At 43.7% G+C, this 14,151-nt stretch overlaps 1 protein-coding gene and 1 non-coding gene across 2 annotated transcripts; both read right to left on the reverse strand.

The window, feature by feature from the left end:
* Positions 1-4,209: 4,209 nt before the first annotated feature.
* Positions 4,210-8,432, reverse strand: rps12 (ribosomal protein S12). The gene is made up of 6 exons (XM_020476837.2): positions 8,346-8,432; positions 8,173-8,220; positions 7,557-7,673; positions 6,743-6,845; positions 6,264-6,365; positions 4,210-4,307 (listed from the first exon to the last, which is right to left on the reverse strand). The coding sequence occupies exons 2-6, from the start codon at positions 8,184-8,186 to the stop codon at positions 4,245-4,247; spliced, it is 399 nt and encodes a 132-aa protein (XP_020332426.1). The 5' UTR covers positions 8,187-8,220; positions 8,346-8,432; the 3' UTR covers positions 4,210-4,244.
* LOC116356258 (small nucleolar RNA SNORD101) lies at positions 7,837-7,914 on the reverse strand. Its single transcript, XR_004204745.1, has one exon. It is a non-coding gene; the product is annotated as a small nucleolar RNA SNORD101 (small nucleolar RNA).
* Positions 8,433-14,151: the final 5,719 nt, after the last annotated feature.

Here is a 14,151-nt window from a genome sequence, read left to right on the forward strand (position 1 = left end):
TTTCCAACATATTAATGTTGGGTTCAACACATCCAGCTGTTTCCAACATATTAATGTAGGGTTCAACACATCCAGCTGTTTCCTAAAGGTGAATGTTGGGTTCAACACATCCAGCTGTTTCCAACATATTAATGTTGGGTTCAACACATCCAGCTGTTTCCAACATATTAATGTAGGGTTCAACACATCCAGCTGTTTCCAACATATTAATGTTGGGTTCAACACATCCAGCTGTTTCCAACATATTAATGTAGGGTTCAACACATCCAGCTGTTTCCTAAAGGTGAATGTTGGGTTCAACACATCCAGCTGTTTCCTAAAGGTGAATGTAGGGTTCAACACATCCAACTGTTTCCTACAGATTAATGTAGGGTTCAACACATCCAGCTGTTTCCAACAGATTAATGTAGGGTTCAACACATCCAGCTGTTTCCAAAGATTACGGTAGTCCCCAGTCAGCTGTCACATTATTATGAAGATTACGGTAGTCTCCAGTCACCTGTTGATGCTTGGTGATGTCACTAGTAATGGTTGATGCTTGATGATGTCACTAGTAATGGTTGATGCTCGGTGATGTCACTAGGTGAATGTAGGGTTCAACACATCCAGCTGTTTCCAACATATTAATGTAGGGTTCAACACATCCAGCTGTTTCCAACATATTAATGTAGGGTTCAACACATCCAGCTGTTTCCAACATATTAATGTTGGGTTCAACACATCCAGCTGTTTCCAACATATTAATGTAGGGTTCAACACATCCAGCTGTTTCCAACATATTAATGTTGGGTTCAACACATCCAGCTGTTTCCAACATATTAATGTAGGGTTCAACACATCCAGCTGTTTCCTAAAGGTGAATGTTGGGTTCAACACATCCAGCTGTTTCCAACATATTAATGTTGGGTTCAACACATCCAGCTGTTTCCAACATATTAATGTAGGGTTCAACACATCCAGCTGTTTCCAACATATTAATGTTGGGTTCAACACATCCAGCTGTTTCCAACATATTAATGTAGGGTTCAACACATCCAGCTGTTTCCTAAAGGTGAATGTTGGGTTCAACACATCCAGCTGTTTCCTAAAGGTGAATGTAGGGTTCAACACATCCAACTGTTTCCTACAGATTAATGTAGGGTTCAACACATCCAGCTGTTTCCAACAGATTAATGTAGGGTTCAACACATCCAGCTGTTTCCAAAGATTACGGTAGTCCCCAGTCAGCTGTCACATTATTATGAAGATTACGGTAGTCTCCAGTCACCTGTTGATGCTTGGTGATGTCACTAGTAATGGTTGATGCTTGATGATGTCACTAGTAATGGTTGATGCTCGGTGATGTCACTAGTAATGGTTAATGCTTGGTGATGTCACTAGTAATGGTTGATGCTAGGTGATGTCACTAGTAATAGGGTAGCACCAGGGTGTAGCCAGAGGATAGCTAGCGTCCGTCCTCCTCTGGATACATTGACTTCAATACAAAACATATGTGGGAACTCCTTCAAGACTGTTGGAAAAGCATTCCAGGTGAAGCTGGTTGAGAGAATGCTAAAGAGTGTGCAAAGCTGTCATCAAGGCAGCGTAGCCTAGTGGTTAGAGTGTTGGACTAGTAACCGGAAGGTTGCGAGTACAAACCCCCGAGCTGACAAGGTACAAATCTGTCGTTCTGCCCCTGAACAGGCAGTTAACCCACTGTTCCCAGGCCGTCATTGAAAATAAGAAATTGTTCTTAACTGACTTGCCTGGTTAAATAAAGGTAAAATAATAAATAAAAAGGCAAAGGGTGACTACTTTGAAAAATCTCAAATATAAACATATATTTTGATTTGTTTAACACTTTTTTAGGTTACTACATGATTCCATATGTGTTACTTCATCATTTTGATGTCTTCACAATTATTGTACAACGTAGAAAATAGTGAAGAAAGAAAGGAAAACCCTTGAATGAGTCGGTGTCCAAACTGTTGACTGGTCCTGTATGGGGTCATGACAGTGTTCTGACGCTGTGTGTCAAGTAAAGTGTTACCCAATATTTTGTTTAGCTCTACATTTTACAGGAAACCATTTGCTAATGTATAATTTACAGGGTTTCACTGTTTAGGTTTTAATGCTCGTTTTTTTTGGCTTCCGTTTTAAGTTTATCATGTAGCTAACCCATGTCGTTAATCTATGGTACAAACGCAACACAGCCATAGCTAATTATATCATTTTTCTCCGCCATAGTTTGGGTTTATAAGTCTAAAAGCTATCATTGGAGATCGTAGGATATCTATTTTTAGTTCACGCTCGTTTTTCCCCCTCCGGTATTATGTAGTTCATTCAGTATAGCCTGTAGCAGCCTAACGCCCCATTTACCATCGACATTTATAAAAATGTACGTCAGTACATGTCATACCAACTAAAACCACTAGAGGGCATACAAGTTAAGAGAATGATTATTGACCTTCATAAATCAAATCCAATTTCATTTGTCACATCCCCCGAATACAACCGTGAAATGTTTACTTACAAGGCCTTAACCAACAATGCAGTTCAAAAATAGAATTAAGAAAATGTTTACTAAATAAACTAAAGTAAAAAATGAAATAAAAAGTAACACAATAAAATAACAATAAGGAGGTTATATTACCGGTACAGAGTCAGTGTGCAGGGGTACAGGTCAGTCGAGGTAATTTGTACATGTAGGTAGGGGTAAAGTGACTATGCATAGATAATAAACAGCAAGTAGCAATGTCAATGTAAATTATTGTTCAGCAATCTTAAGGCTTGGGGGTAGAAGCTGTTAAGGAGCATTTTGGACCTAGACTTGGCGCTCCGGTACCGATTGCCGTGCAGGTAGCAGAGAGAACAGTCTATGACTTGGGTGACTGTAGTCTTTTTAAAAAATGTTGGGCTTTCCTCTGACATCGCCTAGTATATCGGTCCTGGATGGCCAGTTATCTTAGCAATAAGAGGAAGCTGATGTGTGAAATTTGTTTTGTTTTAGAATGGACCATTATCATGCACCTGTCTGGAAACAGGGTCAGTGTGAAAATATACATGTCATCTATACAGTTAAATAGAGAATGGGGGATACTTTTCCCGTGGTTCATTTTAATGCCAGCCAGGTAATACTCCTGTTGTAAAGATAAGCAATGTGCTTAATATTAGGAAAGTTGAGAAATAAATATAGTAGGCCTAGCCTATAGAAAGCTGATGGGATCCTCCTCTTTTTAGTAGAGGCCATCACTCTATTTTCTCACACAAATGCATAGCCTATGGAAATGTTGTGCAACATGAGCTCATGGGCTCTCATGAAGTGTTTAATTAGATTTTCTAATACATTTACATTGATGTCAGAGTGATTAGAGGGACAATAGAGTGCTGAGTACCAGGCAGTTAGACAGTTTGGTAGGTTACTAAATGACCATCAGCAGCATCAGAGCTTAGAGAAGCCTAGTTGCTGTGACTAAACGGTCACATGGAATTTGACTGCCTTCATGACTCGTGATCTCTGGAGTGGCGGTACAGTCACAGCAACAGTCCTAGTTAGTACAGCCTCTGATTCAGAGACAGTGTGTACAGTTGCGGAAGTATTCACCCCCCTTGGCATTTCTCCTATTTTGTTGCCTTACAACCTGGAATTCAAAGTGAGATTTTTTTGAGGGGTCATCATATCATTTAATTTACACAACATGCCATTGGCCGCTAGCTCAAAAAAAAAAAAAATCTTGAGATAATTAAACTCGCCAGCTGTATTAAATGTATAGCTTTGTAATCGTGATATGTACTTCCGAGGAAAACAGGCACGTTTCTTTACATACACCGACAAGGCATTGCATGACGATTAGCTTAGCAACCACGTGACACGGCATAACAACGTACACGCGATTGGTCCGCAGTCTGCTGGGTGAGGCGTCATACATTGCCATCTCCTCTATAATATCTCTGGTAACAGCACCATGTAATGCACCCTGGACTAGAGGCGCAAATCCAGAAAAACATGCTTGACCTTCCGATAAATTAGTTGAGGTAAGAACCCCGCAAAAAAATGTCTCATTCAAGTTATGACATCGGACAGTATTGACATGTATAAGATGTTTTCGATCAGATACACATGAAAAACATTAAAAATGACCCAGGGAAAAAATCTACGGAACACTCAAGAGATGCACAAAAATATCAAAATGGGTGAACCTTTCCTTTAATAAAAACTCCAGAAAGAAACGCATTTCCACAAGCTTTTATTGAAAACGGACACCTCATTTCTTGGCCTTGAAGTACTCTTCAATCACATCCTTGGCTTGAGACTCCTTGCCATAGTCCTAGAGAGACAGGGGGGGGGGGGGGGGGGGGGTATAAACTAAATGTTATAAAGGAGCTAGCTACAAGACAGTTTACAGTCCTAAATGGCACTAAATAGGGTCCCATTGGGGAGAAAGTACACTGCATTCTGAGAGTATTCAGACCACTTGACATATTGTATTGTTACAGCCCTGTTGTATAAATTTATTATTTTCCTCGTCTACATACAATACCCCATAATGACATCACAATACCCCATAATGACAAAGCAAAAATAGGTTGAGAAATAAGCACATTTACATAATTATTCAGACCCTTTGCTAGGATACTTGAAATTGAGCTCAGGAGCATCTTGTTTCCACTGATCATTCTTGATGTTGGTACACATTGATTGGAGTCCATCTTTGGTAAATTCAATTGTTTTGACATGATTTGGAAAAGCACACACCTGTCTATATAAGGCCCCACAGTTGACAGTGCATGTCAGAGCAAAAACCAACCCATGAGGTTGAAGGAATTGTCCGTAAAGCTCCAATACAGGATTGTGTCGAGGCACAGATCTGGGGAAGGGTACCAAAACATTTCTGCAGCATTGAAGGTCCCCAAGAACACAGTGGCCTCCATCATTCTTAAATGGAAGTTCAGAAACACCAAGACTCTTACTAGAGCTGGCCGTCCGGCCAAACTGACCAATCTGGGGAGAAGGGTATTGGTCAGGGAGTTGACCGAAAACCCGCCGGTCACTCTGACAGAGCTCATCTGTGAAGATGGGAGAACCTTCCAGAAGGGCAACCATCTCTGCAGCACTCTACCAATCAGGCCTTTATGGTAGTGGACCGGCCGAAGCCACTTGGTAAAGGCACACGACAGCCCGCTTAGTTTTCCAAAAGGCACCTGAAGGACTCTCAGACCAACTCTTTGAGAAACAAGAGTCTCTGGTCTAATGAAGATTGAACTCTTTGGCCTGAATGCCAAGCGTCACGTCTGGAGGAAACCTAGCAACATCCCTACGGTGAAGCATGGTGGTGGCAGCAGCATGCTGTGGGGATGTTTTTCAGCAGCAGGGACTGGGAGACTAGTCAGGATGGAGGGAAAGATGAACGGAGAAAAGTAGAGAGATCCTTGATGAAAACCTGCTCCAGAGCGCTCAGGACCTCAGACTGGGGAGAAGGTTCACCTTCCAACAGGACAACGACCCTAAACACACAGCCAAGACAACGCAGGAATGGCTTCTGGACAAGTCTCTGAATGTCCTTGAGTGGCCCAGTCAGAGCCTGGACTTGAACCCGATCGAACATCTCTGGAGAGATCAGAAAATATCTGTGCAGCAACGCTCCTCATCCAACCTGACGAGTTTGAGAGGATCTGCAGAGAAGAATGGGAGAAACTCCCCAAATACAGGTGTGCCAAGCTTGTAGCATCATACCCAAGAAAACTGGAGGCTATAATCTCTGCCAAAGGTGCTTCAAAAAAGTACTGAGTAAAGGGTCTGAATACTTATGTAAATGTCATATTTTAATACACGTGCTAACATTTCTAAAAATCTGCTTTTGGGGTCATTATGGGCTATTGTGATGTCATTATGGGCTATTGTGTGTAGATCAATGAGGGGAATAAACATTTTAGAATAAGGCTGTAATGTAACAAAAATGTGGATAAAGTCCAGCACTGTACGTACATTGTGGTCAGTATGGTAAAGTAACTAATCAAATGGTCAATGTAGCCATTTATTGGGACCCCAGACACCACAGTGAGGTGTCGGGGCTCGTACTCTGGCAGACACACTCTGGCCAGATGTATAGAACAAGCAGCTGCATGGCACTGAGGGCACAGCACCTGCACTCGACTGGCACCAACAGCTCTGATCACACAGTGGACGCCGTTACGCCACAAGGAGCATTACAAGCCCTCTTTAAGATACAGCTCTCCCCAGGCGTTTCCAGAAGATTTACAGGCACATTTTATTTTAACTATACCTTGATTACAACACAGCTGCAGCCCACCACCTTACGGGGTTTGCCTTCACGGTCGATTTTACACAAACCGACCCACTCGCCAAGCTTCTTGTTGTCATCGACCTGGTGCACAGGGAAGAGGCGGGAGGAGAGAGAGGTGAAGACAGGAGAAAATATGGAAGGATTCAGCAGTGCTGGTAATTCCATAGTGTCCCAAACAGAAACCTATATAGTGCACTACTGTTGAACAGGGTCCATAAGGGTTCTGGTCAAAAGTAGTGCACTATAGAGAGGATAGTGAGCAGTATAACCTCCACTCTGTCCAGTATCATCATGGCCCCCTTCGTTCTGCACCATAACATAGCAACACTTTACTTCTCAGTGGTTCCCACAGGTCAAAACAAACTTTCTCGACTTGTAAATATGCACCAGTTTCTGCGTTCTCATTGGTGTAAACAGTACACGCCCCCACCACACACCATCTATCCCAGGATTTATACCTTGATGAGGTTAATCTGATGCTCAGCGCAGAGGGCTTCCACCAGCTTGACGTACATGGGCTCGTCACAGTTGGCAGCAAGGACGCAGAGGTGGGCCTGGCGCCTGGACACAGGAGAGGATGGGAGAGCGAGGCTCAGTTAACATGAGGATTATAACTAGGTAACTACGTTAGTGTGCTAGAGCTGGGAAATTACCAGGGACCTCACGATATCTAGGTGCCAATATGCTATGTATTGTGATTCTATTACGATTCAATGTTCCAAACATATTGCAGAGGGACAAGAGAGCCGTGACAACACATTTTGATCAGTCATGTAAATAAGTGCTGAAAACAAATTGGCTCTCCATTTAAAAAGGCGGATACAAGCTATGAAAGAAAAACACGAGTTTTGGTGCTGGTAGAGCACAAACGTTACCATGTTGTCGAAACCACACAGCGCCGAAAATAATATCCTAAAATTTAACCGCATCTATTCCCCTTATGTTTACCTCCCAAATGACACCTTAATTCCCCTAGTATATAGAACACTCCTTTCAAAAGTAGTGCACTAGCTAGGGATTAGGGTACCATTTGGGACAGATATTTCAGAGTTTGGGTAACGATGGCAACCCAACTATCTGCCGTACTTCACCAACTAATAGAACACAGCAGGGGAAAAAATACAATCAATTTCCTGTCTGTCCCAAATTACACCCTATTCCCTACATAAATTCTCTAGGCAAAAGTAGTGCAACATGTGCCAGCCACTACACATGGAATGAAAGGCGTGCCACTTAGGGAACAAACTAATGACCAGAAATGTTCAGACTCACTTGTCCAGCGCCTTGGCGGCCTCACGGATACCGCGGGCCAGACCGTCATGGATGAGTGCGGTCTTGAGCACCTCAGGGAGAGCGGTGTTGACATCCATCACACCTCCGGCAGCGATGCTGAGGGGGAAAAGGACAAGGTGGAGGAGAGGGGAACAACGGGAGAGGACATGGGGAGACGAGGTGGAGGAGAGGGGAACGAGGGGGGAGGACATGAGGAGACAGGAGTTAGTTGGCTGCAACTGGCCGCTAGTCCTCCGGGTTGAATGTGCGCAATCAACCGGCGTGTCAGACAGGGGATCTCACTCATAATTTGAAGTGAAGGGGTATCCGACTAAAGAAAGTAAATCATCACACAAGCGCCGGGAACTAACTAACTACTCCGTTAGCAATGCAGCTACATTCACATTGAAATATATACTTGGTTGCAGCCACCGGACTATATGCCAGTGAAATATATACTTGGTGTTGTCAAGAGTATTAAAAGTGTAGAAACACGGAAATTATATTTTCGGAACAAAGCACCACTTGACACGCAATTAAACTTTTAAACGTGCACATGTGTTGGCTAGCTAGCCTTGGTTCAGGAGCTAAACCGGAGTACAACCGTCACGCTTACCCTTCCTCGGCCATTGTAGATTATCGATGGATGGGGGACCTAAAAGTTCTGCAATATTGATCAAACATGAAAGAAACGTTACTATTCATGATGATACAGTGATTGTGGTGAATTTTCAACAAACGATGTTTAAGAAATCCGACGGATTATTTGCTGAAGATGTAGAAACCCACCCAATCTCCTCTCTGACAGTGGGTAAAAGAGAACGTCATGCAGTCGGCGACATTCATTTAAGGGAAGAAGGAGGACCCGAGAAGTAGGTAGTCATGATTCTGCCTGTCTAATAATAACGGCTCAGAAAACAGAAGTTTGTAGAGTTTCCGTTGTAAAACAGAAATATACAATTCGTTGAACTATATTTAAAATGAACAGTTCATACAAGACATTCAATGTTTATTTGCGTCATTTTAATATCTTTTGTCGACTGACGTGTTTTGAATTTGGCTGTAGTTTACTGTGATTGTAGTATGCATAACATGCATATTTTTGAATGCACATTTTCATATTTTCTTCAAAATGCAAAACTGGGGTTTTTGTTGCTATACTGTGAAAGTGGAAGTCTTTGGGCCATGCCAAATATTCCATAAACTCTGCCATGACATGCCACTGTGTGTATGAGTTCTGTGTATGTTTGTTGGGATGTTGATGGAATGTTCTGCTAACCCACAGAAAAACTGGAAACATTAATGTTCTTGCAATGTTCCCATGAAACGTGTCTAGAACATTAATATTGTATATTATGAGATCATGGCAAACACGTTCTGGGTATGTTCTGTTTGACATTAAGGGAATGTTCTCCTACCTTTTTTTGGTGTTTAAAAAAAAAACAGGCCATCATTGAAAATAAGAATTTGTTTATTAACTAGGCAAGTCAGTTAAGAACAAATTCTTATTTTCAATGATGGCCTAGGAACAGTGGGTTAACTGCCTGTTCAGGGGCAGAACGACAGATTTGTACCTTGTCAGCTCGGGGGTTTGAACTTGCAACCTTCTGGTTACTAGTCCAACGATCTAACCACTAGGCTACCCTGCCACCTCTACACTCTAACCACTAGGCTACCCTGCCGCCCCTACACTCTAACCACTAGGCTACCCTGCCGCCCCTACACTCTAACCACTAGGCTACCCCGCCGCCTCTACACTCTAACCACTAGGCTACCCTGCCGCCTCTACACTCTAACCACTAGGCTACCCTGCCGCCCCTACACTCTAACCACTAGGCTACCCTGCCGCCCCTACACTCTAACCACTAGGCTACCCCGCCGCCTCTACACTCTAACCACTAGGCTACCCCGCCGCCTCTACACTCTAACCACTAGGCTACCCTGCCGCCCCTACACTCTAACCACTAGGCTACCCTGCCGCCTCTAACAACAAAACATGCTAAAAAGGTTATCGGAATGTTTTTTTGCCCTGAAGAAGACCGCGTCAGTGTAGAAGCAACAGCATCTGCGTACCCGGTGCCCGTACGCCCTGAGGAAGACCGTGTCAGTGTAGAAGCTACAGCATCTGTGTGTCCGTACGCCCTGAGGAAGACCGCTTCAGTGTAGAAGCTACAGCATCTGTGTGTCCGTACGCCCTGAGGAAGACCGCGTCAGTGTAGAAGCTACAGCATCTGTGTGCCCGTACGCCCTGAGGAAGACCGCGTAAGTGTAGAAGCTACAGCAGTGTACCCGTACACCCTGAATCAAATCAAATCAAATCAAATTTATTTATATAGCCCTTCGTACATCAGCTGATATCTCAAAGTGCTGTACAGAAACCCAGCCTAAAACCCCAAACAGCAAGCAATGCAGGTGGAGAAGCACGAAGAAGACAGCGTCAGTGTAGAAGCTACAGCATCTGTGTGTCCGTACGCCCTGAAGAAGACAGCGTCAGTGTTACCGTCAATACTACTCACCAACGTGCAATCATTGGACAATAAACTAGACGAGGTACGATCACGAATATCCTACCAACGGGACATCAAGAACTGTAATATCTTATGTTTCACGGAATCGGGGCTGAATGACAACATGGATATTCAGCTGGCGGGATACACGCTGCACCAGCAGGATAGAACAGTACACTCCGGTAAGACAAGGGGGGGGGGCAGACTATGCGTATTTCTAAACAACAGCTGGTGCACGAAATCTAAGGAAGTCTCTAGATTTTGCTCGCCTGAAATAAATTGCAGGCCACACTACTTGCCTAGAGAGTTTACAGCTATACTTTTTGTGAATGTTTATTTACCACCACAAACAGATGCTGGCACTAAGACCGCACTCAGTCAGCTGTATAAGGAAATAAGCAAACAGGAAACCACTCACCCAGAGGCGGCGCTCCTAGTGGCTGGAGACTTTAATGCAGGGAAACTTAAATCAGTTCTACCAAATTTCTATCAACATGTTAAATGTGCAACCAGAGGGAAGAAAAACTCTAGACCACCTGAACTCCACACACAGAGATGCGTACAAAGCTCTCCCTCACCCTCCATTTGGTAAATCCGACTACAACTATCCTCCAGATTCCTGCTTACAAGCAAAGATTAAAGCAGGAAGCACCAATGACTCGGTCTATAGAAAAAGTGGTCATATGAAGCAGATGCTAAACTACAGACTGGAACATGTTCCAGGATTCTTCCGATGGCATTGAGGAGTATCAGTCACAGGCTTTATCAATAAGTGCATCGAGGATGTTGTCCCCACAGTGACTGTACGTACATACCCCAACCAGAAGTCATGGATTACAAGCAACATTCGCACTGAGCAAAAGGGTAGAGCTGCTCATCTTATGTGGCAGGGCTTGCAAACTATTACAGACTACAAAGGGAAGCACAGCCGCAAGCTGCCCAGTGACACGAGCCTACTAGACGAACTAAATCACCTCTATGCTCGCTTCGAGGCAAGCAACACTGAGGCATGCATGAGAGCATCAGCTGTTCCGGACGACTGTGTGATCACTCTCTCCGTAGCCGACGTGAGTAAGACCTTTAAAACATTCAACATTCACAAGGCTGCACGACTGGCAGGTGTCTTCACTGACATTTTTAACCTGATTGAGTCTGTAATACCAACATGTTTCAATCAGACCACCATAGTCGCTGTGCCCAAGAACACTAAGGCAACCTGCCTAAATGACTACCGACTTGTATCATTCACGTCCGTAGCCATGAAGTGCTTTGAAATGCTGGTCATTGCTCACATCAACACCATTATCCCAGAAACCCTAGACCTACTCCAATTTGCATACCGCCCAAACAGATCCACAGATGATGCAATCTCTTTTGCACTAACACCATAGTGCCCTTAAAGCTCATCACTTAAGCTAAGGAACCTGGGACTAAACACCTCCCTCTGCAACTGGATCCTGGACTTCCTGACAGGCCGCCCCCGAGGGTAGGTAGCAACACATCTGCCACGCTGATCCTCAACACTGGAGCTGCACATGGGTGCTCAGTCCCCTCCTGTACTCCCTGTTCACCTACGACCACATGACCAGGAACGACTCCAACACCATCATTAAGTTTGCAGACGACACAACAGGGGTAGGCCTGATCACCGACAACGACGAGACAGCCTATAGGGAGGAGGTCAGAGACCTGGCCGTGTGGTACCAGAATACAACCTATCCCTCAACGTAACCAAGACTAAGGACATGATTGTGGACTACAGGAAAAATAGGACCGAGCACGCCCCCATTCTCATCGACGTGGCCGTAGTGGAGCAGGTTGAGAGCGTCAAGTTCCTCGATGTCCACATCAACAACAATCTAGAATGGTCCAAACACACCAAGACAGTCACGAAGAGGGCACGACAAAGCCTATTCCCCCTCAGGAAACTAAAAAGATTTGGCATGGGTCCTGAGATCCTCAAAAGGTTCTACAGCTGCAACATCGAGAGCATCCTGACTGGTTGCATCACTGCCTGGTACGGCAATTGCTCGGCCTCCGACCCCAAGGCACTTCAGAGGGTAGTGCGTACAGCACAATAAATCACTGGGGCAAAGCTGCCTGCCATCCAGGACCTCTACACCAGGCGGTGTCAGAGGAAGGCCCTAAAAATTGTCTAAGACCCCAGCCACCCCAGCCATAGACTGTTCTCTCTACTATCGCATGGCAAGCGGTACCGGAGTGCCAAGTCTAGGACAAAAAGGATTGTCAGCAGTTTTTACCCCCAAGCCATAAGACTCCTGAACAGTAATCAAATGGCTACCCGGACTATTTGCATTGTGTGCCCCCCCAACCCCTCTTTTACTGCTGATACTCTCTGTTCATCATATATGCATAGTCACTTTAACCATATCTACATGCACATACTACCGCAATCAGCCTGACTAACCAGTGTCTGTATGTAGCCTCGCTACTTTTATAGCCTCGCTACTTTTATAGCCTCGCTGCTGTATATAGCCTCTCTACTGTATATAGCCTCTCTGCTGTATATAGCCTCTCTACTGTATATAGCTTCTCTACTGTATATAGCCTCTACTGTATATAGCCTCACTACTGTATATAGCCTCTCTACTGTATATAGCCTCTCTACTGTATGTAGTCTCTACTGTATATAGCCTCTCTACTGTATATATCCTCCATCTCCATGTATATATCCTCTCTACTGTATATAGCCTCTCTACTGTATATAGCCTCTCTACTGTATATAGCCTCTCTACTGTATATAGCCTCTCTACTGTATATAGCCTCTCTGCTGTATATAGCCTCTCTGCTGTATATAGCCTCTCTGCTGTATATAGCCTCTCTACTGTATATAGCCTCTCTGCTGTATATAGCCTCTCTGCTGTATATAGCCTCTCTACTGTATATAGCCTCTACTGTATATAGCCTCTCTACTGTATATAGCCCCTCTACTGTATATAGCCTCTCTACTGTATATAGCCTCTCTACTGTATATAGCCTCTCTACTGTATATAACCTCTCCTGTATATAACCTCTTTACTGTATATAGCCTCTCTACTGTATATAGCCTCTCTACTGTATATAGCCTCTCTACTGTATATAGCCTCTACTGTATATAGCCTCTCTACTGTATATAACCCCTCTACTGTATATAGCCTCTCTACTGTATATAGCCTCTCTACTGTATATAGCCTCTCTACTGTATATAACCTCTCTACTGTATATAACCTCTCTACTGTATATAGCCTCTCTACTGTATATAGCCTCTCTACTGTATAGAGCCTCTCTACTGTATATAGCGCCTCTACTGTATATAGCCTCTCTACTGTATATAGCCCCTCTACTGTATAGAGCCTCTCTACTGTATATAACCTCTCTACTGTATATAGCCCCTCTACTGTATAGAGCCTCTCTACTGTATAGAGCCTCTCTACTGTATATAACCTCTCTACTGTATATAGCCTCTCTACTGTATATAGCCTCTCTACTGTATATAGCCTCTCTACTGTATATAGCCTCTCTACTGTATATAGCCTCTCTGCTGTATATAGCCTCTCTGCTGTATATAACCTCTCTACTGTATATAACCTCTCTACTGTATAGAGCCTCTCTACTGTATGTAGCCTGTCTTTTTACTGTTGTTTTATTTCTTTACTTACCTGTTGTTCACCTAATACATTTTTTGCACTATTGGTTAGAGGGTAGTGCAGCCCAGTAAGTAAGAATTTCACTGTGAGGTCTACTACACCTGTTGTATTCAGCATTTCACTGTGAGGTCTACTACACCTGTTGTATTCAGCATTTCACTGTGAGGTCTACTACACCTGTTGTATTCAGCATTTCACTGTGAGGTCTACTACACCTGTTGTATTCAGCATTTCACTGTGAGGTCTACTACACCTGTTGTATTCAGCATTTCACTGTGAGGTCTACTACACCTGTTGTATTCAGCATTTCACTGTAAGGTCTACTACACCTGTTGTATTAAGCATTTCACTGTGAGGTCTACTACACCTGTTGTATTCAGCATTTCACTGTGAGGTCTACTACACCTGTTGTATTCAGCATTTCACTGTGAGGTCTACTAC

This window comes from Oncorhynchus kisutch, linkage group LG21, assembly GCF_002021735.2.
Source record: "Oncorhynchus kisutch isolate 150728-3 linkage group LG21, Okis_V2, whole genome shotgun sequence".
NCBI classification, from domain to species: Eukaryota; Metazoa; Chordata; class Actinopteri; order Salmoniformes; family Salmonidae; genus Oncorhynchus; species Oncorhynchus kisutch.